The following is a 25,778-nucleotide window of genomic DNA, read 5'->3' as shown; positions in this document are numbered from 1 at the left end:
TAGAAATCTTATGATTGCTCTGTCCATAGTCTGCCGTGTGTGTCTTTTGTCTTTTGAAGGTCAGGGTCCTAGGATCTGGACCCCTACCAATCTGAAATTAAAGGCCCTAAAACCTAAAAAAAAGTAAAACCAAAGTTTCCTTTTTCAAGATCTGTGAGGTCAAGTCTCCTATAAATGACAATCAAATCTTGGGTGTTATATTCAACACAGAGTGATCGACAACTTGTGCCACATGACTTTACGTGTACAAAATGCTATCAAAAACTCTAAGTGAGTCGGGGTAACAGGACTTACAGGCTTTCTCAGCATCACTACATTTTTTTATAGCTAAATAATTTTATACTTGAACTGTAAAATTCAGTCCAAAGTTTCACATATAAATTTCCATTATGTTTTGAGTGTTTGAATTTCTTACCTTTTATAATGATCTTATGCTGTAAGCAAGAGGGGTCAGCACAGGGGTAAGGGGGTAGAGACAAAGCATATATAAGTGGAACCCTAACCTAGGTCACATTTACAGCTACAGAGGCACACCTGAATTATATTGGATATTAGTCGGCACCTCTCTGGATATTAATGCACCGGCACTCACAAAGAACAGCATTTCTCCTGATTAGTGATGGGCGGATCTGGACTGTAAATGTCTATATCCGTGTGGGTTCACAAGTGCCTGTGCACCAACAACCCCGGACCTGGAATTCTCAGGGAACTTCAGACATTTATCGAGATCCGGCAACTCTGGTAATTAAAAAAAAAGAAAATAGGGAAAAGCAGGCAATTACCAGTCTTTTGCACAGCTCTATCACTACTTCCGGCTGCTCATTATCCCTCATGCATATGCACTGCTTCCCCCACCCACCAGCAGTCCCAGCATCTGTGATTGGTTGCAGTCATACTTTACCCCATCCTGTGTGACAGCATGTCTGAATGGTTGGAGTTACACGCACTGTCCGCGTGTCTATAGTGTAAAAATAAATAAATAAAAAAATTGGCATAGGGTCATATCCAGCATAGATAAAGCATACGACTACATGCTGCAGCCCCCAGTCGTATTCATATCTTGGCTGTGTATAAAAATAAAAGGGACCACATGCAGATTTTTTTTTATAAATTTATTTATTTTTAAATTAAATAAATTAAAATTTTGATACCCAGCCTTGTTAAAGCCGATAGCTGGGGGCTGGTATTTTCAGGATGGGAAGGCTAATGGTTATTGCCCCCCCCCAGCCTAAAAATAGCAGCCTGCAGCCACACAGAATTGTCGCATCTAACGGCACTTTACCTGGCTCATCCCAATTGCCCTGGTGCGGTGGCAATTGGGGTATTATGAGGAGTTAATGACAGCTCACAGTTGCCACTAAGCACTAGATTAGTAATGGGAGGCATCTATGAGACCCCCCCCCCCCCAATTACTAATCTGGAAGGGAAAAGAAATAAATGCAAACACGGAAAAAATGCTTTATTTAAAATACAAAGAATGCACCCTGTTTCACCCCTTTATTAACCCCAAACCCCATGTTCCAACGTAATCCACATGAGGTCCCACAACAATTCCAGGTCTGCTACATACATACTAAAGTCACAGTGTGCGGGGGGCACAGAACATGTCCACATGCTGTAGGCTTTAGACAGAGACTGACCTGACTTAGCCTCCCCTATGAGCGGTGACATCACTTAGTTTATCTGCGGTCATAGCTGGAGGTTCCCACGGTACCCCACCTGTTACTGCAGGTAAACTGACTTCAGGTGTCCTCATTAAACTCAGTGACCTCACCTCAGATGAACAGAATTCACAGACCTGCATCCCCTGGCAGAAAACCACATTTTCTCTTGCCAAGAGATGCAGATTTGGTGCTGAAATTTATACACCAAATTCCTGCACCAAATCTGCATCTTCTGGAAAATATCACATCAAAACACAATGCGGTTTTATGCGATAGTGATCCGATGTTTTGCCAGGAGATGCAGATTTGGTATAAGAATATAGTGTATAACTTTCAGCACCAAATCTGCATCTCTTGGGAAAAAATGCACAAAACAGTTTAGATGCAGTTTCAGTGTTGTTTTCTGCCAGGAAACGCAAATTTGGTGTAGAAATCTGGCGCAGACATTTCAGCACTAAATTTGCATCTTCTGGCAGAAGGCAGAAAACCGCACCGAAACGGCGTCAAAACCACTTTTCTGCTTTTTTTTTTTGCCAAGACGTGCAGATTACCGTATTCCTGCACCAAATCTGCATCTTCTGGCAAAAAATCACATCAAAATACAATGCGATTTTGATGCGGTAGTCATGCGATTTTTTTTGCCAGGAGTTGCAGATTTGGTGCAGGAATATGGTGTATAAATTTCAGCACCACGTCTGCATCTCTTTTTTGGGCTGTAGAAGTTTACATGAGATCACCCTATCATGTGGCCACTCACCCTGATTCACATTGCTGTTGGGTATTGTTTCACTTCAATGGACACCTAAGATTGGAGCACGCGGTATAGGGTCCCGCCGACCCCCATCGCCTGCTTTAGCTGGATCTGAGTCCAAGTGCACACATCCAGTTTAAATGCATTGCAGCATAGAGACCAGTCAGATCCCTACGCTGCAAATTGCAGTGGCGTGGGGTCAAAAGAGGTAGGAGTCAGCGCTGGGGAGAACATGTGTGCCCACTGTTTAGGAAAATGAATATTTTCTCCTCCCCCCGCACACCTCTCTGCACCGGCTCACCTGAGTTAATCCCTGCACTCCCTAACAACCTTATATGAGTTCTTTCACCCCGTCACGTATCATGTGCCTATCCCTGTCTTTCCCTTGGCTCAGCCCTGTCAAGTGAGCAGGTTAATGGAAATGCTATTCCTGCTCTGTTAAAAACACAGAGGATTAGACAGCAATAATGCAAAACATTGCAAACGACAGGAAGAAGTAATGTGGAGCCTCCGGAAGTTATCTGTATGGCTGGCTGCATGTGTGCGGAGACCCGAACTGCCCAATTAGTGACTTCCATTGGGTTCAGATCAATTCTAGATTTCCAGCAACAACAACTGGGGAAGGAGGAAGCTGGGTCCGAGGAAGCAACATGGTTTTTGAGGAGAAAACTATGAAATACATTATGAATTTTGGACGAAGGAGGCAATGCAAGTCGAAAAGCTACTGGATTGATAAGGTCGACTATCCTATACAGCCCGATGCACCTGGGTCCCAGCTTCTAAGAAGGGACCTTCAATTTAATGTTCTTGGTACACAACCATACCATATTATCAACACACAGATACAGACCAGCCAAGTGCTTACAATCAGCCATACTTTTACATTTCAAACTCATCACCTTCAAATTATTCAGAACCCTTTTCCACACAGCAGAAATGAATGAAGAGTACCACTCCTCCCCAGAATTCCTGAGGAAACGGTTTCCATTAAATATGCAAAAATGAGGATGAAAACCATATGCCCCGAAAAACGGGGACTTGCCTGTAGATTTATTATGACAGTTATTCACTCCAAACTCTGCAAGTGGTAAATAAGAAACTCAATCCTCTTGATTTTCAGAAACAAAACTACCTTAAATATGTCTCAAGATTTTGATTCACCCGTTCAGTCTGCCCATTGAACTGAAGGTGAAAGGCGGACAAAAATTAAAGATGAATCTCTAGATGAGCACAAAATGCCTTCCAAATCTTTGATATGAATTGGGTCCCTCGATCTGATACAATATCAGAAGGGAAGCCCATGCAGTTTTACAATCTCATTGATAACCGCTTGTGCGAATGTTTTAGCACTGCAGAAGTGCAGATCAAGTAGTAAAATGAGCCATTTTGCTGAACCTATGAACCACTACCAGTATTAGGCTATGTGCGCGCGTTGCGTAATTTCATGCATTTATGCTGCATATTGCACTACAACATAAACGCATGCGTCTTACGTCCCCAGCACAATCTATGAAGATTATGCATAATCCATCTTTGAGAGCGCAGCAATTTGCATGCTGAAATTTTGATCCAAATCGCTGCGCTCAAAAAAGCAACATATCACTTATTTTGTGCTCTTTGGATGCTGCTCCCACTCATCACAGCATCCAGAGCACATGAAATCGGCATCTATTCTGCAGACACACTGCACCCATTACGCAGTGTTCCTGCAGCGATTTGAAGCGCACATGCACTGCCAGATTTTTCAGCATGTACACTACGCAATGTGTGCACATAGCCTTACAGTTCTACCAGCGGACACAGGTAGACCAGTGAAAAAAATCCACCAAACTGGTGTGTCCATGGTGTCTACTAAGAATGACTGTTTTAGAATCCTGGACAGACAGGTATAAGGGGTCTTCAAACCTGCAAAAACATTGCTGACACATCATTCTGAATATCTTGGTATAGTTTAGACCACCAAAAATGACAAGAGAGCAGTTCAGTACTTATTTTACTCCCCGGATGTTCGCCTGAAGTGAATCATGATCTTCATTTAAAATTCAGAGGAACAAACAGTTGCCTGGAAGACAGGAGGCAGGGGCGTCCCCGTGAGGCTCCGCAATCTCCTTCTCAAGATCCGAACATATTGTAGAAATGATGATTCCCTTCTGCAAAATGGGGAGAGGCTCGCCTCCATTGCCTCCACCAGGAAAACAACAAGATAATGCATCTGTAATAATAATAATGCATCAGCCTTGACGTTTTTATCCCCTTGATGATAAATAACAAAGAAATTAAATCTGGTGAAAACCACTCCCCCTTGTCTGTATAGGAGTAAGTCGTTTAGCAGATTCCAAATAATACATATTTATGATCTGTAATGACAATGACCGGGTGTACTGCCCCCTCCAAAAAATGACGCCATTCCTCAAAAGCCAGCTATATTGCCAGGAGTTCGCTATTGCCAATATCTTAATTTCTTTCAGCAGAAGACAACTTTTTAGAAAAAAAGGCATATCGTCACCATTTACCGGGAGAATCCCTGCGACAGTACAACATCAGGCTGTATGAGGACCGATGCAGAAACAAAATTTAGGGTAGCAAATACAACACTGGCAGGATTGGACCATTTAGAAAAGTCTGTCCTTTTCTGACCATATCAGTTAATGGTTTGACCACTACCGGAAAGTTCTTGATGAACTTATGGTAATAGTTGTCAAAACCAAGAACGCTGTAAAGCCTTCAGATTTTCAGGAAGATCCCAGTCGAGTACCACCCATACTTTAGGGGGATCTATACAAAAACCAGTGGATGATTATAGATACCCCAAAAATTGAATCTCCTGAATGGCGAACAAGCATTTTTCCAAATTGGCATAGCATTTGTTTCCTAACAAAAAAACATGTAACACCTGCCTCACATCTACCTGGTGTGACTTTTGATCCAGAGAATAAACATATCACCACAAATTACCCTCCAGATGTCGGAAAATGTCATTAACAAAATATTGAAACATGGCGGGAGCATTAGTTAACCCAAATGGCATAGCAAGGTTTTAATAATGCCTCTTCGGGGTTTAAAGCCATTTTCCACTCATCCCCTTCCTTAATCTGGATAAGATTCTATGCCCCCTCAGATCCAGTTTGGTAAGCCATTTAGACCCGTTAATCTGATTAAAGAGAGCCAGGAGAAGAGGGAGGGGGTACAGATCCCAAAACAGTGATCTGGTTTAATTCATGGAAATCCAAACAGGGGCGCAGCCCCCATCTTTTTTTCCTAACAAAGAAAAACCCTACCGAAGAACAGGAGGGTTTAATATGTCCTTTAGCCAGGCTTCCTGTGCTGTACTCTTTCATGGCCTACCACCCTGGACCTGAAATATTATATAACCTGATTTTAGGCAACTTGGCCCCTTGGCATAAGATTGACTGAACAGTCATACGAGTGGTGGGGTGGCAGCTCATGACACCCTTGCTCAGAAAAACATCCTCAAAGTCACATACTCAGGCAAGGACCTGATAGCAACCATAGAAATACAGTTGCTCATGCAATTTATTAGACAGTACTCACTCCATCTTACTACCTCCCAAGCCTGCCAGTCCACCACTGGATCGTATAGCGTCAGCCTAGGATGACCTAAATCTACCAGGGAGGGTAGATCCACCAGCACAAAACAATAAATGGATTATGTGTGTATGGCCTCTACCTAAAGACATAAACCTTGAATGACTTGCATGAAGTGTCCCTGACTCGGTTACAGAATCGATGGTGACAGTGGGAATAGGCTTACGTAGCTAATGGGGAGTAAGGCCCTGGGTCAGGCCGAATTGGATGTCCATCAAATTGAACCCCACACCGCTATCAAAAATATGGAAATATACACCTTTCCATCTAGTAGGATTTCATCGGGCGGACAAAATTGTGGCTTGCTAACGGAGGAAATACGTACATCCTCCGTGCAACATGGAATTGATAATTCTTTTGGTGGCTTAGTATTAAAGCAGCAGATTAGTATTGAAGGACAGGTTCCTACAAAGTAAAGTATAGAGGCACGGTGTGATAGAGCGCTAAGGAGGCCACAGTATTAAATTAATTTTTTTTTTTTTAAAGAATTTATTGTTTATTATCAGCCACCGTGGCTGATAGAAAACAATAAATTCTTTAAAAAAAAAATTAATCTAATACTGTGGCCTCCTTAGCGCTCTATCAGACTGTGCCTCTATACTTTACTGCTGATCTTCCCCTCTGTGGGTTCACGGCAAGAGCTGCTTGCTACGGAGGTCAGACTACCAGAGACGCCCAGTGATCTGTCATGTGACCAGCTCTTCAGGAATGTGCTTCCCTGGATGGACATCGTGGGCTAACAGGTTAGAAGAGCTCTGACACCACACTCAAGTCTTATACCGTGGTTGTGCGAGGGCTGCACAACCACATCAGGTGAGCAGATTCTTTTTCTCTTCCTCACCTCTATCTCCCAGACCCTCCACATGCGCTCCCTTGTTTAATTGTTTAATTTTGTATCCAGGTTCCTACAAAGTGACTTTTACGACCACAAAAGAAACAAGCCCTAATTTTGCACCAAACTATAGGTGAACCAGTGCCACGAGTTGCCCCTAGGTTCCTCAGTGGGCACAGACCTACATTCAGTAAACACAGTATCCCTGCTAGGCAATGTTGTCTCTTTTGATCTTTCACAAAGACAATGGTCAGCATAGCTAGCCAGGGACATGGCGGCATCCAGTGAGACAGAAGTCTTATACAAGACTAACGTGTCCTTTACTCTCTCAGAGAGACTTAGACAGAAATGGCTCTGGAGCATGGATCATTCCACCTGGTGTACGTGGACCATCTGCTGAACTCAGAGCAGAATTTCTCAGCTGGCCGGTCACCCTGCCGAATCTGATGTAGTTTGGATTCAGCCAGGGACCCGGTCAGGATCATCATAAATGAGCCCCAAAGCACAAGTAAAAAATCCTCAACTGTCCACAGTGACTGAGAACTGGACGGGAGAAAGAAAGCCTAGGCTTGGGGATTCCCCTGGAGGAATGAGCTAACTATACCCACCTGCTGCTCCTCGGTACCTGAGGACTGCGATTTAAGCCTAAAGTTAAGTTTACAGGCCTCCCTAAATGCAACAAACTTGTCTTGTCCTCAAGTGAACCTATATGGCAATGCTAATGTAGGCTCCGGCAGGTATGGCCTGGGAGAAACCTCTGCTAAACCCAGGTTGTGAATGGGCCTGCAACATGACCGAGTGCAGATCTGCCACCTCCAATAACAGGCTATGCAACTGCTCAGCTAAAGCAGCAATGAAGTCCATAGTTGACCCCCTAAAAATGGTGGTGCTGATAATAATCGGGGTTCCAGCAGGTACATGGGAACCCCTGGAGAGTGCAAGAACACACAGGGTACACCGTGAATATGATACAATAGTGGGCCCAGGCACTATGGAAAGGGGAGCAGAGTCAGCTCCTAAACTCACCTGAGGCTGATCCCTGCACTCCCTAACATGTCTATATGGGTTTTTCCACCCCATCGCCGATCACGTGCCTATTCTTGTCTTTCCCTAGACTCAGCCCTTTCTAGTAAGCAAGGTAACAGGAACGCTAGTTCCGCTCTATGTTAAAGCCACAGAGAAGATTAGACACGTAGGGGTAAAATAAACAGCAATCATACAAAGCACTCCAAATGACATGAGAAAGTAAAGAGAAATGGACCAGTGAGGCAAAGCCAAAAAAGAATAAGGAAGGGAAAAGAACAACTCAGATTTCAAACATCAAACTCCAGCAATGGATCTCTGAATGACTTCCTGGTGAGCACAGATTTTCTCCACAGGCAAGCTAAGCAGAAGCTATCACTAGAAATTACCTGGGCTGGGAGAGGCATCTTTATAGCAAAGGTAGTTAGCAACACAGAACAGCCGGCTATAGCTTTCATCCAGAAATTAGGAGACCAGAGAAATTACTTAACCTTAGCAGCACAGGATAAAGGAGAAACTGCACAGCCAGCAGTATTAACCTGAGCAAGTCTGTATGTAGCCCTGTGCTGTGATGTCCTGAAATAAAAAATAGAACGGATCACTCTCCATAGTGGTACCCTCATGACATAAACCATATGTGGAGCCCAAGACTTATCCATGGTTCCAAGTTGTACTCTAAAGTAAACCAGGTATAGTCAATGCACAAAGTTTGTGATATTTCTTCTTTGTTTTTCACTGTGCTCTCCACAGATGTATCAGAATACATCAGGATTGTTAATTCCGGCTCCTCTTGATGAAGTCATTATTTTTACATGTTTTAACTTATTAGGACAGAACGTTTTTGGGTATACACCAAGACTGGGTTGACAAACTTTTAATGTAGCCAACTTCTTTCCTCAGCAAATTCACAGTAGAATTCTGGCTTCAAAAAGTCATTTTTATAACATTGCAGGCTTACATATTCAAATTCAAAATACCAAAGACAGTGTTAAAAAGTCAAAAGACAGACCAAAAACTATTACATTTATCGTACACAAGTCGCATTGGGGAATGCATTATTTTCATGGATGTCCATTATCTCAAAAACTAGAACCAATTATGCAAAAGTAATTGGATTTTTTTAATTCAGTGCCTTCAAAATACCTCAAATACATTAAAAAGACCTTGGTACTTGAAAAAAAAAAATTAGACCTGTTTTATCAGCGTGCAAATAAGCAGTATGTTCCTGTTCATTCACAGCATACCGAATCATGAAAGTATTAGCAAATTGATATCCAAAGCATATTAAAACAGTTTCATATGTTTTTGTTAAATTATTAGTAATTAGTATATAATTACATGAACTGGAAAGACCTTTTGTTTATTTCTTTTTCCTTCTCTTTTTATAATAAAATTGAAAAACCTGTAAAAACAATGTTGACACCTATGTAATATACTGTATTTTTCAGATTATAAGACACACTTTTCCTCCCAAAAAACTGCGAGGAAAATGAAGGGTGAGTCTTATAATCCAAATGCACCTTACCGGGAGGTGGTGGAGAGGGGTCGCAGGAGGCAGGCGCTGTGCCGGGGCCTGTGCAATGGGCTGTGCTGGGGCCCTTGCGGTGGGTTGTGCTGGGGCCAGTACAGCGGGCTGTCCTGGGGCTGGTGCGGTGGGCGGGCGGAAAGGCAGGGCTTCCTGAAAATGTTGGCATTATGTGGGTCAAATAATGGCACCTGGAGGCGATGCGTGCGCAGATGGAGCTCCTTGCTCAAGATCTCATCTGCGCACGCGCCAACTCCGCTCATTGGACTCCCAGCAGCAGACTTAAGGAAAATGGTGCCCAGAGGTGGCACGTCTGCAGATGAGACCTCGGCTTGTCATTGAGCCGATAGCTCAATCTGCGCCATTTCTTTGTTTCTGGAAGTTGCCTATCTCACAGCATCTGGTACACCCGCCGCCTGCACCACCCCCCATGCCTCCTGTGACCCCGCTCCGCTGCCATAGTCCCCCCCCCCGGTAAGAGACCGCCGGATTGTAAGACAGACTCCCCTTTTTTTTACCTTTTTTTTCTCTAAATTTGGGGTGCATCTCATAGTCCGGTGCATCTTATAAACCAAAAAATACTGTAAGTAGTATTATTATGAATATGCTTTTCCAATTGAGATTAATGCCATGTGATGGCAAAGTCAAGGGTTACTAAATAATTTGTTTTTTCTCATCTCATCATGTTTAGAGAAATGAAGGTATCAGGAGTGCATTTCTGACCAAACGTGCGGTAAACTCTTTAACCCTAGGGAGGAGAATATTGGAAAAATATCACTCATAATGACACAGAGCACTCCAGCTGAGCAGCCTGCCACAAGATGCCCGAATGCCAATAACTATGTAATAAATTCCAAGTAAAAAAAAGGGCCCTGCCAACTCTTCTAATTTTCTGAATTTACTCGTATGAGTCATGTTTGGACATTATTTTGCATTAGTATTTGGAGGCTAAAGTGGAACAAACACAGAGAAATTAATGGAAACATTTGCATCTTTTCTGTGCTCAGGTCCTGCTATGACTTGATCTGATCAGAATTCTGTTGTGTGCAATTGGTGTTAAGCCTAATTGAGACATCGACTAGTGAGGTGCATGACTGTATGTGCCAGTCCTGTTCTCATATTACTAACCCAAACTAAGAATGTGTGCACACATAGTAAAAAACACAAGGAAAATCGGTCAAAAACCAAAAGACTATGCACACATGGCGTCTTTATCAGGCAGATTCTGCCTGAAAAAAGCTCTGAAAATGTAACTTAAAACATGATCATAATGCGCACTAATGTCAAAACGACATTGCTGAGCACATGTCCCCTCTTATGTCACTTCTTTTAATTGCTTCAGAGTTTGGAAACCCTAAAGGGGTTAAAGAAATGAAATTCTCATTCTTCTGTTCAAGAAAATGAATGTTATTATCATTTAAAAACTTCTGAAAAAATACGACTCATATATGGCTATGTCGCCAGAAAATGAAAAATGTATGGGAGATAAAAAAATAAAAGTGAAAAACGGATATATTTCCAGTGGGTTTTTAAAGCTATTATTTCATTGTCCTAAAATTAGTCTGTGTAATCACAAGTTTTGCGGAATACTGACAATGTGTAAAATTCACTGATCAAATTCAGCTCTACTAGCCACTTCGATCAGGTGGTCACAGGAGCATAAGCTTGCAATTTGCATACTAGTGGTCATGTGCTGACTAGCTTCCCATCCTCTTCTCCCAATAGAACTAAGAGAAGCAGGAAAAGTTTCTACTCAACACATGACCCCAACCATGCGAATTGTATACTTACGCTTCTGTGATTACCGTTCTAGCAGGCAACAGAACAGAACCTGTCACCACTTTTTCGGCCTATAAGCTGCGGCCACCACCACCGGACTCTTATATACAGCATTCTAACATGCTGTATATAAATAAGAGCCCAGGCCGGGGGTATAACATAAAAAACACTTTATAATACTTACCTAATGGTCGCGCGGTGGGCCTTATGGGCGCCTCCATTTCCGGTCCCGGCGCCGCCTCTTTTGGCCATCTTTGTTCTCCTTCTTCTCTAGCCGTGGTGCATGACGGGTCCGACGTCATACACACTCGCCGGAATTCAGGGCCTGAGCAGGGCAGATCAAAGTATTGTAGTGCGCCTGTGCAGGACTGGCGAGTGTGTATGACGTAGCCGCGTCATGCACACAGGCTTCAGAAAGAGGACGAAGATGGCTGCAAAGGGAGGCGCCCGCATCGGACAACAGAGACGCCCATAAGGCCCACCGCGCGACTGTTAGGTAAGTATTATAAAGTGTTTTTATGTTATACCCCCGGCCTGGGCTCTTATATACAGCATGTTAGAATGCTGTATATAAGAGCCTGGTGGTGGTGGCAGCAGCTTATAGGCCAAAAAAGTGGTGACAGGTTCCCTTTTACGCTATATGCCCACGGGACAATGTACCTGCGGATTTTGCCGCAGGAAAACCCGTGGATTTATCTGGATTTTCCAGATAAATCCGCAGGTTTAAGCAAGTACAGACACTCCCCATGTTACCCTATGGGATTTGGGGAGTGCTGTATCAATGCTGCGGTATGTGCAGCTGCGGAATATGCTGCGGATGTCCCGCAGCCGCACGTAACTGCATGTCAATTATTCATGCGGAAATATCAGGAATTCCAGCTCCTTCACTATGGAGATACAGGGCGGGAATTCCGCAGGTAGTTCCGCACTTGTAAGACAGGTTTACAGCAACAAAAATGCTTGGAACCTGTAGCAATGGATAGCTGCGGATTCTGGGGAGCAGCTGCGGGAAACCTGCAGACAACCCTGCGGAAAAGTCCGCGGATACCTTGTCCCGTGGGCACATAGTCTCAAGGGGGCTTTACACGGTAGTGATATCGCTAGCAATTTCTAGCGATATCAAGCGTGTAAGTACCCTCCCCTGTCGCACATGATATATCGTGTGATCGCTGCTGCAGCGAACATTATCGCTACGGCAGCGTCACACATACTTACCTAGTCGGTGGCGTCGCTGTGACTGCCGAACAATCCCTCCCTCAAGGGGGAGGGACGTTCGGCGTCACCGCGACGTCACTAAGCGGCCGGCCAATCAAAGAGGAGAGGCGGAGATGAGCGGGAAGTAACATCCCGCCCACCTCCTTCCTTCCGCATTGTGGCCGGTGGCAGGTAAGGAGACGGTCCTCGCTCCTGCGGTGTCACACACAGCGATGTGTGCTGCCGCATGAGCGATGAACAACATGGATAAACAACCCTTACCAATTTTTGAGTTTGGGACGACCTCTCCATGGTGAACGATTGTCACCATTTTTGAGGTCGCTTAAGGTCGCTGGTAAGTATCACACGCTGCGATATCGTTAATGACGCCGGATGTGCGTCACTAACAACGTGACCCCGACAATAAAACATTAACGATATCGTAGCGTGTAAAGCCCCCTTTACAGTGTGCACGTTGCACACAGTCAGGATTCAGCAATATGCAGTCACAAAAAAGTGACTGCAGAAATTTATCTGAACCTTAGAAAACCCCTTTAACCTTTATTTCACCTTCTGAACCTGGTATAAAAATTATATAATGTTAATATAACATCTCACACTGTGCAACCATAGGAAGGCATGGGTGTTTTTTTTTATCCATTCCGTAGCTGCATCTCCTCAATAATTGTGGTTGCCACACTGATGAGCACTGCCTAATGGTTCAAGCAGCACTGTTCTAAAGAAATACAAAATCTCCTGCACTTAGGATACACTTGGGATACAAATAAGTGCCTATAAAACTTAAAGGGATTAGCTCATTAGCAAGATGTATCACTAATCCAAAGGCTAGGTGATGAATGTATGATTGCTGGTGGATCTAATCATGGGGGCCTCCACCATTTATAAGAATTGGGATCCTGTGCAAGTTTGAACACCCTCTATGTATTGGGAGCAGTGTTCACGCATGTGCATTAAACGTAGTGGTCAAGCATGTGCTCAACTGCTTCATTAACATGGAGGACATGGGACCGTTTCCTCTTGATCGGTGGAAGTCCCAACGGTTGAGGGTTATATGAAAAAGTGGCGTTATTTGTGCTTTCATACACAGATTTTTTCACTATTATATCAGTGACCTTTGTTTAGGTCATCAATATCAGATCAGTGGCGGTCCGACAGCCAGGACCCTATGATCAGCTGTTACCAGTGGTGGGATGTAAACAGTGTATATAGCTGAACAGAATAGCTCCATCACATTGTTAAGTGGCTGATCCGGGGTACTGCAGTTGTGCTCCTTTTGAAATGATTTAGAATGTGAAGGGTGTAAAGGGTGGTTCGAGATGAAAGTTAGAAGTGATAATTAAAGGGTAGTTTGCTCCTCCTACAGTCCAGAAGAAATTATGTGTTCCAGCGTCTTGGCAGTTAATGTTCTTTGCACTGTCCTAAATATAAATGTTTTCTATAAACACTTCGTTTTGCAATGGCTTTATAAAGTTATTTATACTTGTTACATTGGCTGCCATTTACAAATGCAAGTAAATCACTTGTCAGATCCAGAAAGGGGCAGAGCAGGTGTGAACCTCTCATTCTCCAACCCACAAAGGCCTTCCCTATTGAGTAACAGATATTGCATTAGGATGCATTCACACATCCGTGATGCACATACTTGGGTCTCCTGCCCCGACTTGACAGTCTCATTTATACCTATGGGGCTGCCAAGTTGAGATCAGGAAACCCGAGGACAAATCCATGCATCATGGTCTCAGACGTGAATGCGATATGCGGCATCAGTGTAGAGATGAGAACACCTGCACCTTTTATTGTTATAATGCAATGTGTTGGTAAAAATACCATGGTTTTGTTACAATTATGAAAATCGCAGCCAAAAAAGTGATAAATATACAGTACATATAATTGATATGTATTGGTGAGTGTCTAATAAGGAGTATAAGATAGCTAATATAATTTGGTTACCGGTCAAGACTAACAAAAAAAAGGGATGTAACTTTTGTAAATTTCGTCACATTGGAACAATTCCCATTAGGTGGCCAAGTTGTAGAGTTTGACTGCAAATCATATCTTAAAACTCAATAAGCTACCATGTTCTAACCCTAGAAGCCCAAATACATAGTTATATAGGTTGAAAAAAGACACATGTCCATCAAGTTTAACCTTTCATATGAGAATGAAGTCACCCAATTGACAAGATTGATCAACAGTCTAGTGTGTATGTGGGGCTTGCCGACTCTTCCCTGACTGATGATGTGGGGAAACCACTATACAAATTGGGGATAAGGGTTGTATAGTCTGAGTTGGAATGCCTGACCCTTTTGTAGGCCACGTTTATAATGTTCAGTCTTTGGTCAGTGTTTTACATCAGTTTTTGTGAGCCAAAACCAGATGTCAATGTCAACCAAATTGTCTAATGTGTATGGGACTCAGAACTGATGTCAACAAGAAAACTATGACCATGCAATACTTTGCGGTAGAATAATTTTTCTAAATCACTCTATTAGCCATTTTTGCCAAAAACCTGCAGCACTGACCTCCCTAAGACCCGCACCACACATCCGTTTAATTTGTATGTGTGCAGTACGTATTTGCACGTACCGGAGACACGTACACACGGAGACCCATGTTGTTCTATGGTAGATGGCACACACACGTAAAATCACACGGAACGTGTGTCCGTGTGATAAGTACGTGTGTGCGCTTTTCTACACGGACAACATGTCTGTTTTTGGCCGGCATCACGCAGGCACGGACCCGCTAAAGTCTATGGGTCCGTGCCTGCTCGGACCGCACACGGAGTATGTCCATGTTCAGCACGTTTCGTGCGTGTGCGTTTTTACACTAGCGATCTTATTTATTTTTTTTTTTTTAAATTAAATTCAGTATCCTTACTTTTTTTTCTGCTTTTCTCAGTCATACTTACATTGGCGCTCGTTTTTTTTCTTCCCCCGGTTCATACCGCTCCCCGATCACCAGCGCGGCGAGGAACAGCTGTGCAGAGAATACGCGGCAACAATTACTTTGAAAATGCCGGCCGCTCATTTATCAATCTCGTATTCCCTGCTTTCCCTACCCACCGGCGCCTATGATTGGTTGCAGTCAGACACGCCCCCCACGCTGAGTGACAGCTGTCTCACTGCACCCAATCACAGCAGCCGGTGGGCATGTCTATACTGTGCAGTAAAATATATAAATAAATAATTAAAAAAAATGGCGTGCGGTCCCCCCCCATTTTAATACCAGCCAGATAAAGCCATACGGCTGAAGGCTGGTATTCTCAGGATGGGGAGCCCCACGTTATGGGGAGCCCCCCAGCCTAACAATATCAGTCAGCAGCCGCCCAGAATTGCCGCATACATTATATGCGACAGTTCTGGGACTGTACCCGGCTCTTCCCGATTTGCCCTGGTGCGTTGGCAAATCGGGGTAATAAGGAGTTTTTGGCAGCCCATAGCTGCCAATAAATCCTAGATTAATCATGTCAGGCGTCTCCCCGAGATACCTTCCATGATTAATCTGTAAGTGACAGTAAATAAACACACACACCCGAAAAAATCCTTTATTAGAAATAAAAAACACAAACATATACCCTGGTTCACCACTTTAATAAGCCCGAAAAAGCCCTCCATGTCTGGCGTAATCTAGGATGGTCCAGCGTCGCTTCCAGCTCTGCTGCATGGAGGTGACCGGAGCTGCAGAAGACACAGCCGCTCCTGTCAGCTCCACGCAGCTAATGAAGGCAATAGCGCGATCAGCTGAGCTGTCACTGAGGTTACTCGCGGCCAACGCTGAATACAGCTGATCACGCTATTGCCTTCATTAGCTGCGTGGAGCTAACAGGAGCGGCTGTGTCTTCTGCAGCTCCGGTCACCTCCATGCAGCAGAGCTGGAAGCGACGCTGGACCATCCTGGATTACGCCGGACATGGAGGGCTTTTTCGGGCTTATTAAAGTGGTGAACCAGGGTATATGTTTGTGTTTTTTATTTCTAATAAAGGATTTTTTCTGGTGTGTGTGTTTATTTACTGTCACTTACAGATTAATCATGGAAGGTATCTCGGGGAGACGCCTGATATGATTAATCTAGGATTTATTGGCAGCTATGGGCTGCCAAAAACTCCTTATTACCCCGATTTTGCCAACGCACCAGGGCAAATCGGGAAGAGCCGGGTACAGTCCCAGAACTGTCGCATATAATGTATGCGGCAATTCTGGGCGGCTGCTGACTGATATTGTTAGGCTGGGGGGCTCCCCATAACGTGGGGCTCCCCATCCTGAGAATACCAGCCTTCAGCCGTATGGCTTTATCTGGCTGGTATTAAAATGGGGGGGGACCGCACGCCGTTTTTTTTAATTATTTATTTATTTATTTTACTGCACAGTATAGACACGCCCACCGGCTGCTGTGATTGGGTGCAGTGAGACAGCTGTCACTCAGCGTGGGGGGCGTGTCTGACTGCAACCAATCATAGGCGCCAGTGGGTGGGGAAAGCAGGGAATACGAGATTGATTAATGAGCGGCCGGCATTTTCAAAGTAATTGTTGCCGCGTATTCTCTGCACAGCTGTTCCTCGCCGCGCTGGTGATCTGGGAGCGGTAAGTATGAGAGAGGGCTGCTCACTTCAGTCACTCGGGGGATTAGCGGTCACTGGTGAATCCTTCACAGGTGACCGCTAATCAGTACGCGGCACACAGACAGAGCCGCGGCATGGCAATGAAGTCGGGTGAAGTTCACCCGAGTTCATTCTCATCGCGCAACTCTGTCTGCTGTCAGCCGACATGTATCAACGACATTGTGCAACACACAAACGGACATTCCACACGGACATTCCAAGTACACATACACGGGCATTTTACACGTACACACGGATCGCATACGCCATCACACGGATGTCATATGTACCGGAGAAACGCCCCAAAAAAACGGAACACGGACCCGAAAAACGGACCGTGTCACACGGACGTTTTTTTTGCGGAAGTGTGTTTTAGGCCTAAGTCTGTGCAGCATGCTACACGCTACACTGAGCAACGTCCTGCCATTAATATTAGGTGATTAACTTCAGTAGAGAGCGAACATCATAGAATTTGACAGCTCTCATTCCCGCGCTGAACATGATAGTGATAAGCAGGACTTCAGTTCATCTGTACTGCAGGATATCGGCAAAAATCATGGAAAAGAGTAATTTAAAAAAATGATTATACTGCACAGGCCTGTACTTTAATCTTGTTCTTGGGAAAGTGGAGGTAGCCGCTTAGAGCGGTGGAGTGGGTACGTGAAACCCCCTTATTAGGTGAGTGCCTTGCTATGGGTATGAATAAATTAATTTACAAAGGGTTCTCCATAAAACTGAATGCTCGTTACTCGATTGAGCATCAGGGTGCTTGGTTACTTGTGGTTCTCTGGCGTATGTATCATTCATAAAACAGTAAACACAAAGTGCCGGCTCGCTTCAGTGAATGGTGGGTGCCGTCTCTGAATGGCTTTTACTGGAGGGCAAAACAAGTTTTTAGATGTAGTGTGTAAAAGAAAAACAAAAAAACCCACCCTCTCTGCCTTCAAAAGTGCTCTGTTTATTGCCAGCTGTATGTGCGTAGAGAGCTGAACTGCCCAATCATTGACTTCCATTATACTCGTTCCTCGAATTGTGCCCATCTGAGCGTCTGACCTGCTCGAATCCAGTAATGAGCACTCAAGCATTTTAGTGTTCATTCATCATGTCGAGTACCGAGCATTGTACTGTTCCCTCATCCTTACTCATCATTAATGATGATTGACCACTACCATACTCAGGCGCTCAGTACACGTAACGAGCAGTTAATATTCGGATGGGTGCAACTCGAGTACCTAAGTATAATGGAAGTCAGTGGAGAAGTCAAGCATTTTTCCAGAAGATTTCCCGAAAAATATTGGAGTCCCCCATTGACTTCCATTATACTCAGGTACTTGAGTCGCACCTATTCGAGCATTAACTGCTCTTAACAAGTACCAAACACCACAGAGCATGGCAGTGTTGGCTTATCAGTAGTCATCTTTATAATGTAGAGTAATTTGAACTCTATTAGGATTTGTCCTGCTCTATACTTTAATCCTCTTACATCACAGTTGTCCTTTGATCTTAAATTTCTATTTGCTGTTATTTCTGTCCAATATTACATTGACCACTTGTCTTCTTTAACGTGGGACAGAACTGGCAGATCACAGCGTTCGTGTGAATTCACATTGCTTCGATTTTAGTCTCATGAATTTCCGAGCTACACTATAAAGTCTAAAAATGTCTTGGACTTGAAGTTGTTTACACAGAACACCAGCAGATCTAAAGTTACAGAATGGGGGCTGGATGTGAAGGCTGAAAAATGGTCCACTCCCAGGCTTACGTCACTGGAGACTCATCTGCCTGGGTCATTTTAATCTGGATTAGTTTACATTCAAATGTTGTGGGGGTTTTCCTTTTTTTTTTTTAAACGGTTTTCTCTGCACATCCCAGCTGAAGTGACTGCCTTGATCCTTCTCGTTGTAGTTGGAAGAATTTCATAGAGATTCTGTAGAGCAATCCATACCGCTAGATCCTGTCCTCACAGTAAGCCTGCGTCCAGCTGCCTGTGCTACCGCATTCAAAGTCAGCCACGGTCACCAGATAATCCCTTATCCACAGAAGGTAAGTTCTTACAGATGTTGTCAAATATTCTGCCTAAACCTCAGTAACAATCCGAGTGCCAAAGTGCTTTGCAGAAATGTGACTCTGCCTTGGAAGACAGAGACAGGGTCTTCAGACACCTCAGCTGTTCATCTGCTCTTCAGGCCGGTGATTTATTAACAAGACAATATTGACAAGCGGTTCTGTAACTCATATGTCACTCGGAGGTAATCATAGCATCCCTTCTATGTACGTTTTCTTCAACAGCTGTTGAGTGAAATGACAGCATGAGTGTTTTTTAGCCAGCACTTTCCTTATTTAGATGGTTTCACCTGTAATATTTTTTATGATCTTCCCTGTATATACATATATATTTACACAGAATGCCATACCACAAAGAGAACTTGTTAAAAATACCAACCCTGCTTTACGTCAGAAGAAATTTAGATTTAGAAACTGTGCTCGGCTCATATGTTCTGACCCTCATTTTCCAGCTTGCAGGCATTAGCCATAGTGTAGGACCTTCGAGAAAAAAAAGTAAACTTGGCTGCATGACAAGGATAGCGACTAAAGTAAGGATGTTTATTAGTAGAAGTATGAAGGCAGTGTCCTGGTGACCTTGGAGAAGACGTGTGGAAGATGCCAAAGACCCGTGATCCAGAAGGAAATTATGACTCCAGCTAATGATATGGATATTTACACCTAAAAAGAAACCATGCGACAACAAGGGGGAGGGAATGAGTAGATTTCCCATCTGTTGTGACTGATCAAGCTATGTGGAATGAAAATGAGAACATGCCAAAGTTATGTAACAGCCACAGATACCAGGGCAGGTATGGGACTTGTCATTTGTCCGGGAGCAGCAGTAAGGTAAAGGATAGAGACAGAAGTCGCAGCCCTTTCAAGAACAGTGCCACCAACACTAAAGCCCTCTCGAATAGTGGTGGCCAAGATAATACCTTGGGATTTCGCGAGCAGAATCTGCAGTTAAAGAAGAAATGTGACGATCTCAGGAGACGTCACAGGAAGGAACGGGAAGCGTGGATAAAGGAGAAGGATGGACTGTTGAAGGAAGTTACAGAGTTAAAAGTAAATCCTGTATTTTAATCTTGAATCACTAAAGCGATGAATTATTACCGAGAGATTATTTCAGTAGGTAGATGGCAATGTGGGTCATAAAAATGCAGACTTAGAATATTTATCAAATAACTGTATTGATAATTTTAATAATTTGAGATATTTACGTGTTTGTTGCTCACAGTTTTATTATATAGATGCGCTCTCATTTTATATATATTCATTTTATATATATTTTTTTAAATTTCGCCATGGACCATAGATGCCTTATGAATCGTAAAACAGATCATATATTGATTGATATGTAGTATATAGAGGCTGGTAAATTCTATCAAGTAAGTGATGACAACAAAACCACAGAGGAATGACAACATGTATATATATATATATATATATATATATATATATATATATATACATACACTGTATATATATATATATATATATATATATATATATATATGCATGTATCTATACATATTGCATGTGTGTGTGTGTGTGTGTGTGTGTGTGTGTGTGTGTGTGTGTGTGTATATATATATATATATATGGATAGCCCAAGGTATAGAACTTTCCAGCTGCTGCCTAGAAGATATTTTGGGTATTAATATGAAAGTTAGGAATCTATCTGGTGTAATGTATTAATTGAGTGAAGGAGGATGACCTTTCATTAGGCATATAGAAGGGTACAAAGGGGTAAAATAATTCACTGCCCCCGTGGATGTTGTTCTGGAGGTCTGTGCCAGCTCTGGAAGTGGTGTCTGTCCTGCTCAGAAGTCCCAGCAACACTATTGCGCTCTTCTAGTCACCTGATGGCTGCAGCGGTGCTGTGACTTCTGATTGGAGAGGACATGGCTCTCAGAAGGTGGGTTTGCTGCTGTTTTTTAATTTTAATCAGCCCTAAAAAAAACAAAAAAAAATGTTTTACACTCGGGCACCCCCTTTACTATATACAGTAGTTAGATTTCTTGCAATCTTGATTTTGGTACTCCTCTGTGACGATGAGTATAGTCACCATATTAGCGTTCAAAGTTGTTGTCAAAGAGTATTTCCTAGCCCTTTCATAGTAAGTATGTCTACTAATGCAGTGAAAGAAGAGCGGTATGTGGTTAACTAAACAGATTTTCTTATTAAGGAAAAGATGGCGCTATTACATTGTGTTTATTTAGCTTCATAGGAATAATTTGTAGAGTGTCACATAATGTGTTTGTTTGGCAGAGAGAGTGTGTTTTAGCTTTCAAAGTCCAGCATATGAATCACTGACAGATGTTGTTTCTGAACGCAGATCAAACCTTTTAGAACGGGAAGTCTCCGAGGCTCATATTCGGAGGGAAGGGCATAGTCAGAGGAGAGAAGTGTGACCTGCATATTACCATTGTTCACATATTTACTGTCTTATTTATGAGTTTTTAGACGATTTTTATACAAAGAATATTTCACAAAGTTACTTTTCCAGAGTAGTCAGTACAAGAACTACATAAACACTGAATAGAAAGAGGATCATATTCTAAAACACCCAACTAATCTTTCCGAAAGCGTTCCTAATATATAGGGCAGCAGTGACTATCATGTGATAACATTTCGGCTGTGCATAATGCCTCCATACAAATGATCATGCTGCTAGCTTACGGCTTGCCTTGTGCTGACTTTCTTCTTTCACTTGGGCGCGGGGGACTTGGCTTGTCCAAAAGTAGTAACAGATTTATTTCATCTTAGGAATGCTGTGTCCTTTGTGTATATGGTGATATTCCATCACATCTTACATGTTACAGGCAGGTGAAAACAGGGGCAATTTACTTGAGCTGAAGGCTGTTTTGGAAGTGATTCAGACAGAACAGAGGAGAGAAGAAAAAAAATGGACTGACTTTCTCCTGCAGTTTCTCAATGATCGATGTGGGTGGGAGATTGAACGGATAGAGCTGAAGCAGTACATCTCCAAGGTATTGTAAATGTAACCCATTCCTATTGAATAATGCAAATTGTACACTAAATAAGAAGATGTCTATAATCCTCAACTGTAGTGCATCATTATTCTCATCAATTCCCTTAAAAATACACTGCTTTTATATTAGGATGACAACCAGTCTGTTTATGATTCTGTCATTGACTGCAGTATGCCAGCCACTGTGCCAACCAAACGTGCAGAACGTTGTCAGGTGCCTGTTACAAGAAAAACATTTCTGCCCTCTGCAGGCGATTACAAGTGAAAAGGGTGGATAGTCCAAGTGGGTTTTATTACTGCACTACTGGTGCAGAAAGGCTCATGCTTACACTATCCCTGGAGAATTGAGACGGGCATACCTATGATTCCTCCTATTCCACAGGCGTCATCATTGCCAAATGGAATCATCAAGCAAGAGTTGGGGACCCTAATGCACAGTTTATTCATCCCCGGTTGTCAATAATACAAATTTATTTATATTTCCTGCACTACTCATACAGCTTTTAACTTGTATTTGACAAGCTAAACTGATGCTAAAACATAACTTTTATTAAAGGGGTTGTCTGTTACTCGGGAAAATCTGTTCTTCATCCTAGTATTACACCCGAGTAAAAGAACAACTGTACTTGCCTCCGTGCCGTTCCACTGGTGTCAGAGCTGGCTCTCCTGGGACTCATGTGACATAATAATGTCACGTGAGCCCCAGGAGTGCCAGTCCCAACACCACTGGAATGGCAACACAATGTGTAGATAAACTAAATATTTATTAAAAACATGGTTAGACACATAGGAACAATTCTTTAAAACTGTTGTTTTATACGCCAGACTTTGTTAAGGGCTTGATGAAGTACGATGTGAAGAAGTCATTAAGAAACGCACAACACATAATGATTTTCCTGTATCTTCTCGATGGCATCTACCTCTGTGCACCTTGCCAGAAATTTTACTCGAGTCCGGGATTGGAGTAGCATTTCTAGAGTAATAAACGCCTGCACTTTTGCTAAATTTGTTGGATGGGTGAAGATCAAGCACCTCCCATGTCCACTCACTTTGGCGGAGCTACTGCAAACTGGTGCAAAACTTTGCATTGCACAATTATTTTTTTTTCTTTTCTAGTGTTAAAGGTTTGATGAATTAGGACCATAGTCTCTTATGTATATTTTGGAGACTTCATGACACCACTGTACAGATTATAAACTTTGTAAAATGATATGGCACAGTGACCGGGTGCACCCATTGTATGCAGTCCTGTTTTATGAGGATTACTATTTATGATTGCAATCTACATCGTTGTACAGTTACAATATATTTTGCAACACTGAGCAACAGTCCACCATGCTTCGCATTCAGTTTCTAATTCGCCAAAAGGGTTGTCCCATGAAAGACAATTAGTCTACATATACAATTAGGTCCAGAAATATTTGCACAGTGACAAGTTTTGGTATTTTAGCTGTTTACCCAATCATATTCAAGATACAGTTATATAATCAATATGGGCTTAAATTGCAGAATATCAGCTTTAACTTGAGGGCATATCCTAATTGTAGTAAGGGTTTAGGAATTACAGCTTTAATATGTAGCTGCCTCTTTTTCAAGGGACCAAAGGTAATTGGACAGTTATCTGAAAAGCCCTTTAAAGGGTTGCATGGGTTAGTCCCTCGTTACGTTATCATAAATTAAGCAGGTAAAAGGTCTGGAGCTGATTCCAGTTTTGGGATTTACCTTTCAAAACTGTTGCTGTAAATTGTGTGTAAAAACGTTCACTTGAGATACCACAGTGACTTTGTTTTTTCAGTGTGCTGTCAGTGTTGCAAACAATTATACGCTCATCTGAAAAGTTTCTAACTCACAATTTAGAGATATGTTTTTTCTACTTTATAATAGAGAAACCAACAGTGACCCACCCTAATTATTCATCAGAATCCATCATCCCCCTTATTATCAATGCCGCTCACAGTGACTCCTTTGCTTTCCCTCAATACCACAGGCATGACTCACCTTTTTGCATAAATTGGTTCTTTGCACAGGTTGCTTTTGGAAACACAATAGTAAAGAATTCAAGTATTGCCATTCTGAAGTGATATAATGTCACAGTATAGGGCCCATCTCTAGAGGTCTAGGTTTTTATATATAATATAAAGTCACAGTTCTTCACTATGTAGTGTGTTGACCAACTTCTCTTGCTTAACTTTGTAATAGCTAGAAGATCCCTCTACCAAGACATGTGCCAATCAGGGCACTCCTAACAACCCAGGAGCTGCACAGACACAGAAATCAGAACAAGAACAGTTACTCGAAGATAAGACTGCTGCAGTTATGGAACTTAGGACCCAGCTAGAGAACAATGACCGCAACTGGAAAATGGAGAAGATGGAGATGCTGGAAAGGTTTGACACTGAAAGAAAAGAGTGGGAGTGCCAGTGGAAGATGATGCAGAGAAAAATAGAGGAGGTCAGTATGTGCTTAAATGGGTATTCCCATGTCCAAGATCCATCCTAATATGTAGTAGGTGTAAAAATAATGTGAGCAAATACCTCCAATTAGAAATTTAGTAAAGTTCTCCTGATATAGCCATGTCTCTTACCTCATGTGCAGGGCATAGCAGATTAGGTATCCATGGTTACAACCAGGAGCAACTAACTGTCACTATATGAGTGGACGTGACAATAGAAATCTAACCTGCAATGCCCTGCACATAAGGTAAGAGACATGGCTATATCAGGAGATCTACACTACATTTCTAATTGGAGGTAACTGCTAATACTATTATTATTATTATTATTATTATTATTACACCTACTACACATTGACATAGGGTCTTAGAGATAGGAATAACCCTTTAAGACCCCGAAACACCACACATATGGGTTAATAAAGTAACAAGATTTGTTCACTGAAGTCCAGTGCTGTCTGTTTCTATAATTTGGATTAGTTTAACACTCTATTTCTGATGAAATTGTGCTGTTTTCCAATTTTTATCTATCTATCCATCCATGTATCCTATCTATCTATCTATCCCTCTATCTATCTATCCCATATCTATCTATCTATCTATCTATCTATCTATCTATCTATCTATCTATCTATCTATCTATCTATCCCTCTATCTATCCCTCTATCTATCCATCTATCTATCTATCTATCCCTCTATCTATCTATCTATCTATCTATCTAACTATCTATCTATCATCTATGCATCTATGGTATCTAGTTATTTCATATCTATCTCATATCAATCTATCTTTCTAATATGGTATCTATATCCATTTCATATCTATCTATCTATCTAGGAAAATAGTATTGCAGTGACTGGCAGGATCGAGGGTGCATTTTATTGTAGAGAAATTCAGATGGGTGCCTGTTCTGAATTCTCTTAACATTGGGAAGACGCTGACTGTTACATGAAATACTAATGAAATAGCGTCACTATACAATAATGTCAACAGATTATAAAGCTTTGATATGTGTTGGCTAATAATAGTTGGTTGCAGCCTTTTTTTTACTAATTCACATTTATTAAAGTTCACTTACATAATGATTGGTTGCTTAGATTTACTACATTTTCATGAAGATTTTTCCTATTTGTCAGGCGCTTTAATTGCCTGCAGAATGGTGGGAATCTGGGTGTTGAGATCCCCACCGATCACTCATTAGACCCCTGAACAGGGCATAGCTGTTTGCTTATCTCCTCTGTGCTGCACACTGTTCTGGGGCTCTACTGAATGATCAGTGTGGAATCCAG

General features: G+C 42.4%; 1 protein-coding gene across 4 annotated transcripts in view; it reads left to right on the top strand.

Annotated features, from left to right (window-relative positions):
- Positions 1-25,778, top strand: part of MTCL3 (MTCL family member 3) — a 131,994-nt gene that overhangs the window by 83,056 nt on the left and 23,160 nt on the right. The window contains exons 1-3 of one of the 4 annotated variants that reach the window (XM_075339932.1): positions 18,902-19,038; positions 21,867-22,034; positions 24,236-24,487. In XM_075339932.1, the coding sequence (XP_075196047.1) occupies positions 24,353-24,487 (135 nt within the window). In that variant the 5' untranslated portion in view covers positions 18,902-19,038; positions 21,867-22,034; positions 24,236-24,352. Of the gene's footprint in view, positions 1-18,900; positions 19,039-19,742; positions 20,107-21,866; positions 22,035-24,235; positions 24,488-25,778 lie in introns of those variants that run through there. The other 3 variants (XM_075339931.1, XM_075339929.1, XM_075339930.1) reach the window with 3 other exon arrangements.

This window comes from Anomaloglossus baeobatrachus, chromosome 3 (assembly GCF_048569485.1).
Source record: "Anomaloglossus baeobatrachus isolate aAnoBae1 chromosome 3, aAnoBae1.hap1, whole genome shotgun sequence".
In the NCBI taxonomy this organism is placed as follows: domain Eukaryota; kingdom Metazoa; phylum Chordata; class Amphibia; order Anura; family Aromobatidae; genus Anomaloglossus; species Anomaloglossus baeobatrachus.
Note: the sequence above shows the minus strand (reverse complement) of the source record. Positions and strands in the feature narration are given on the sequence as shown.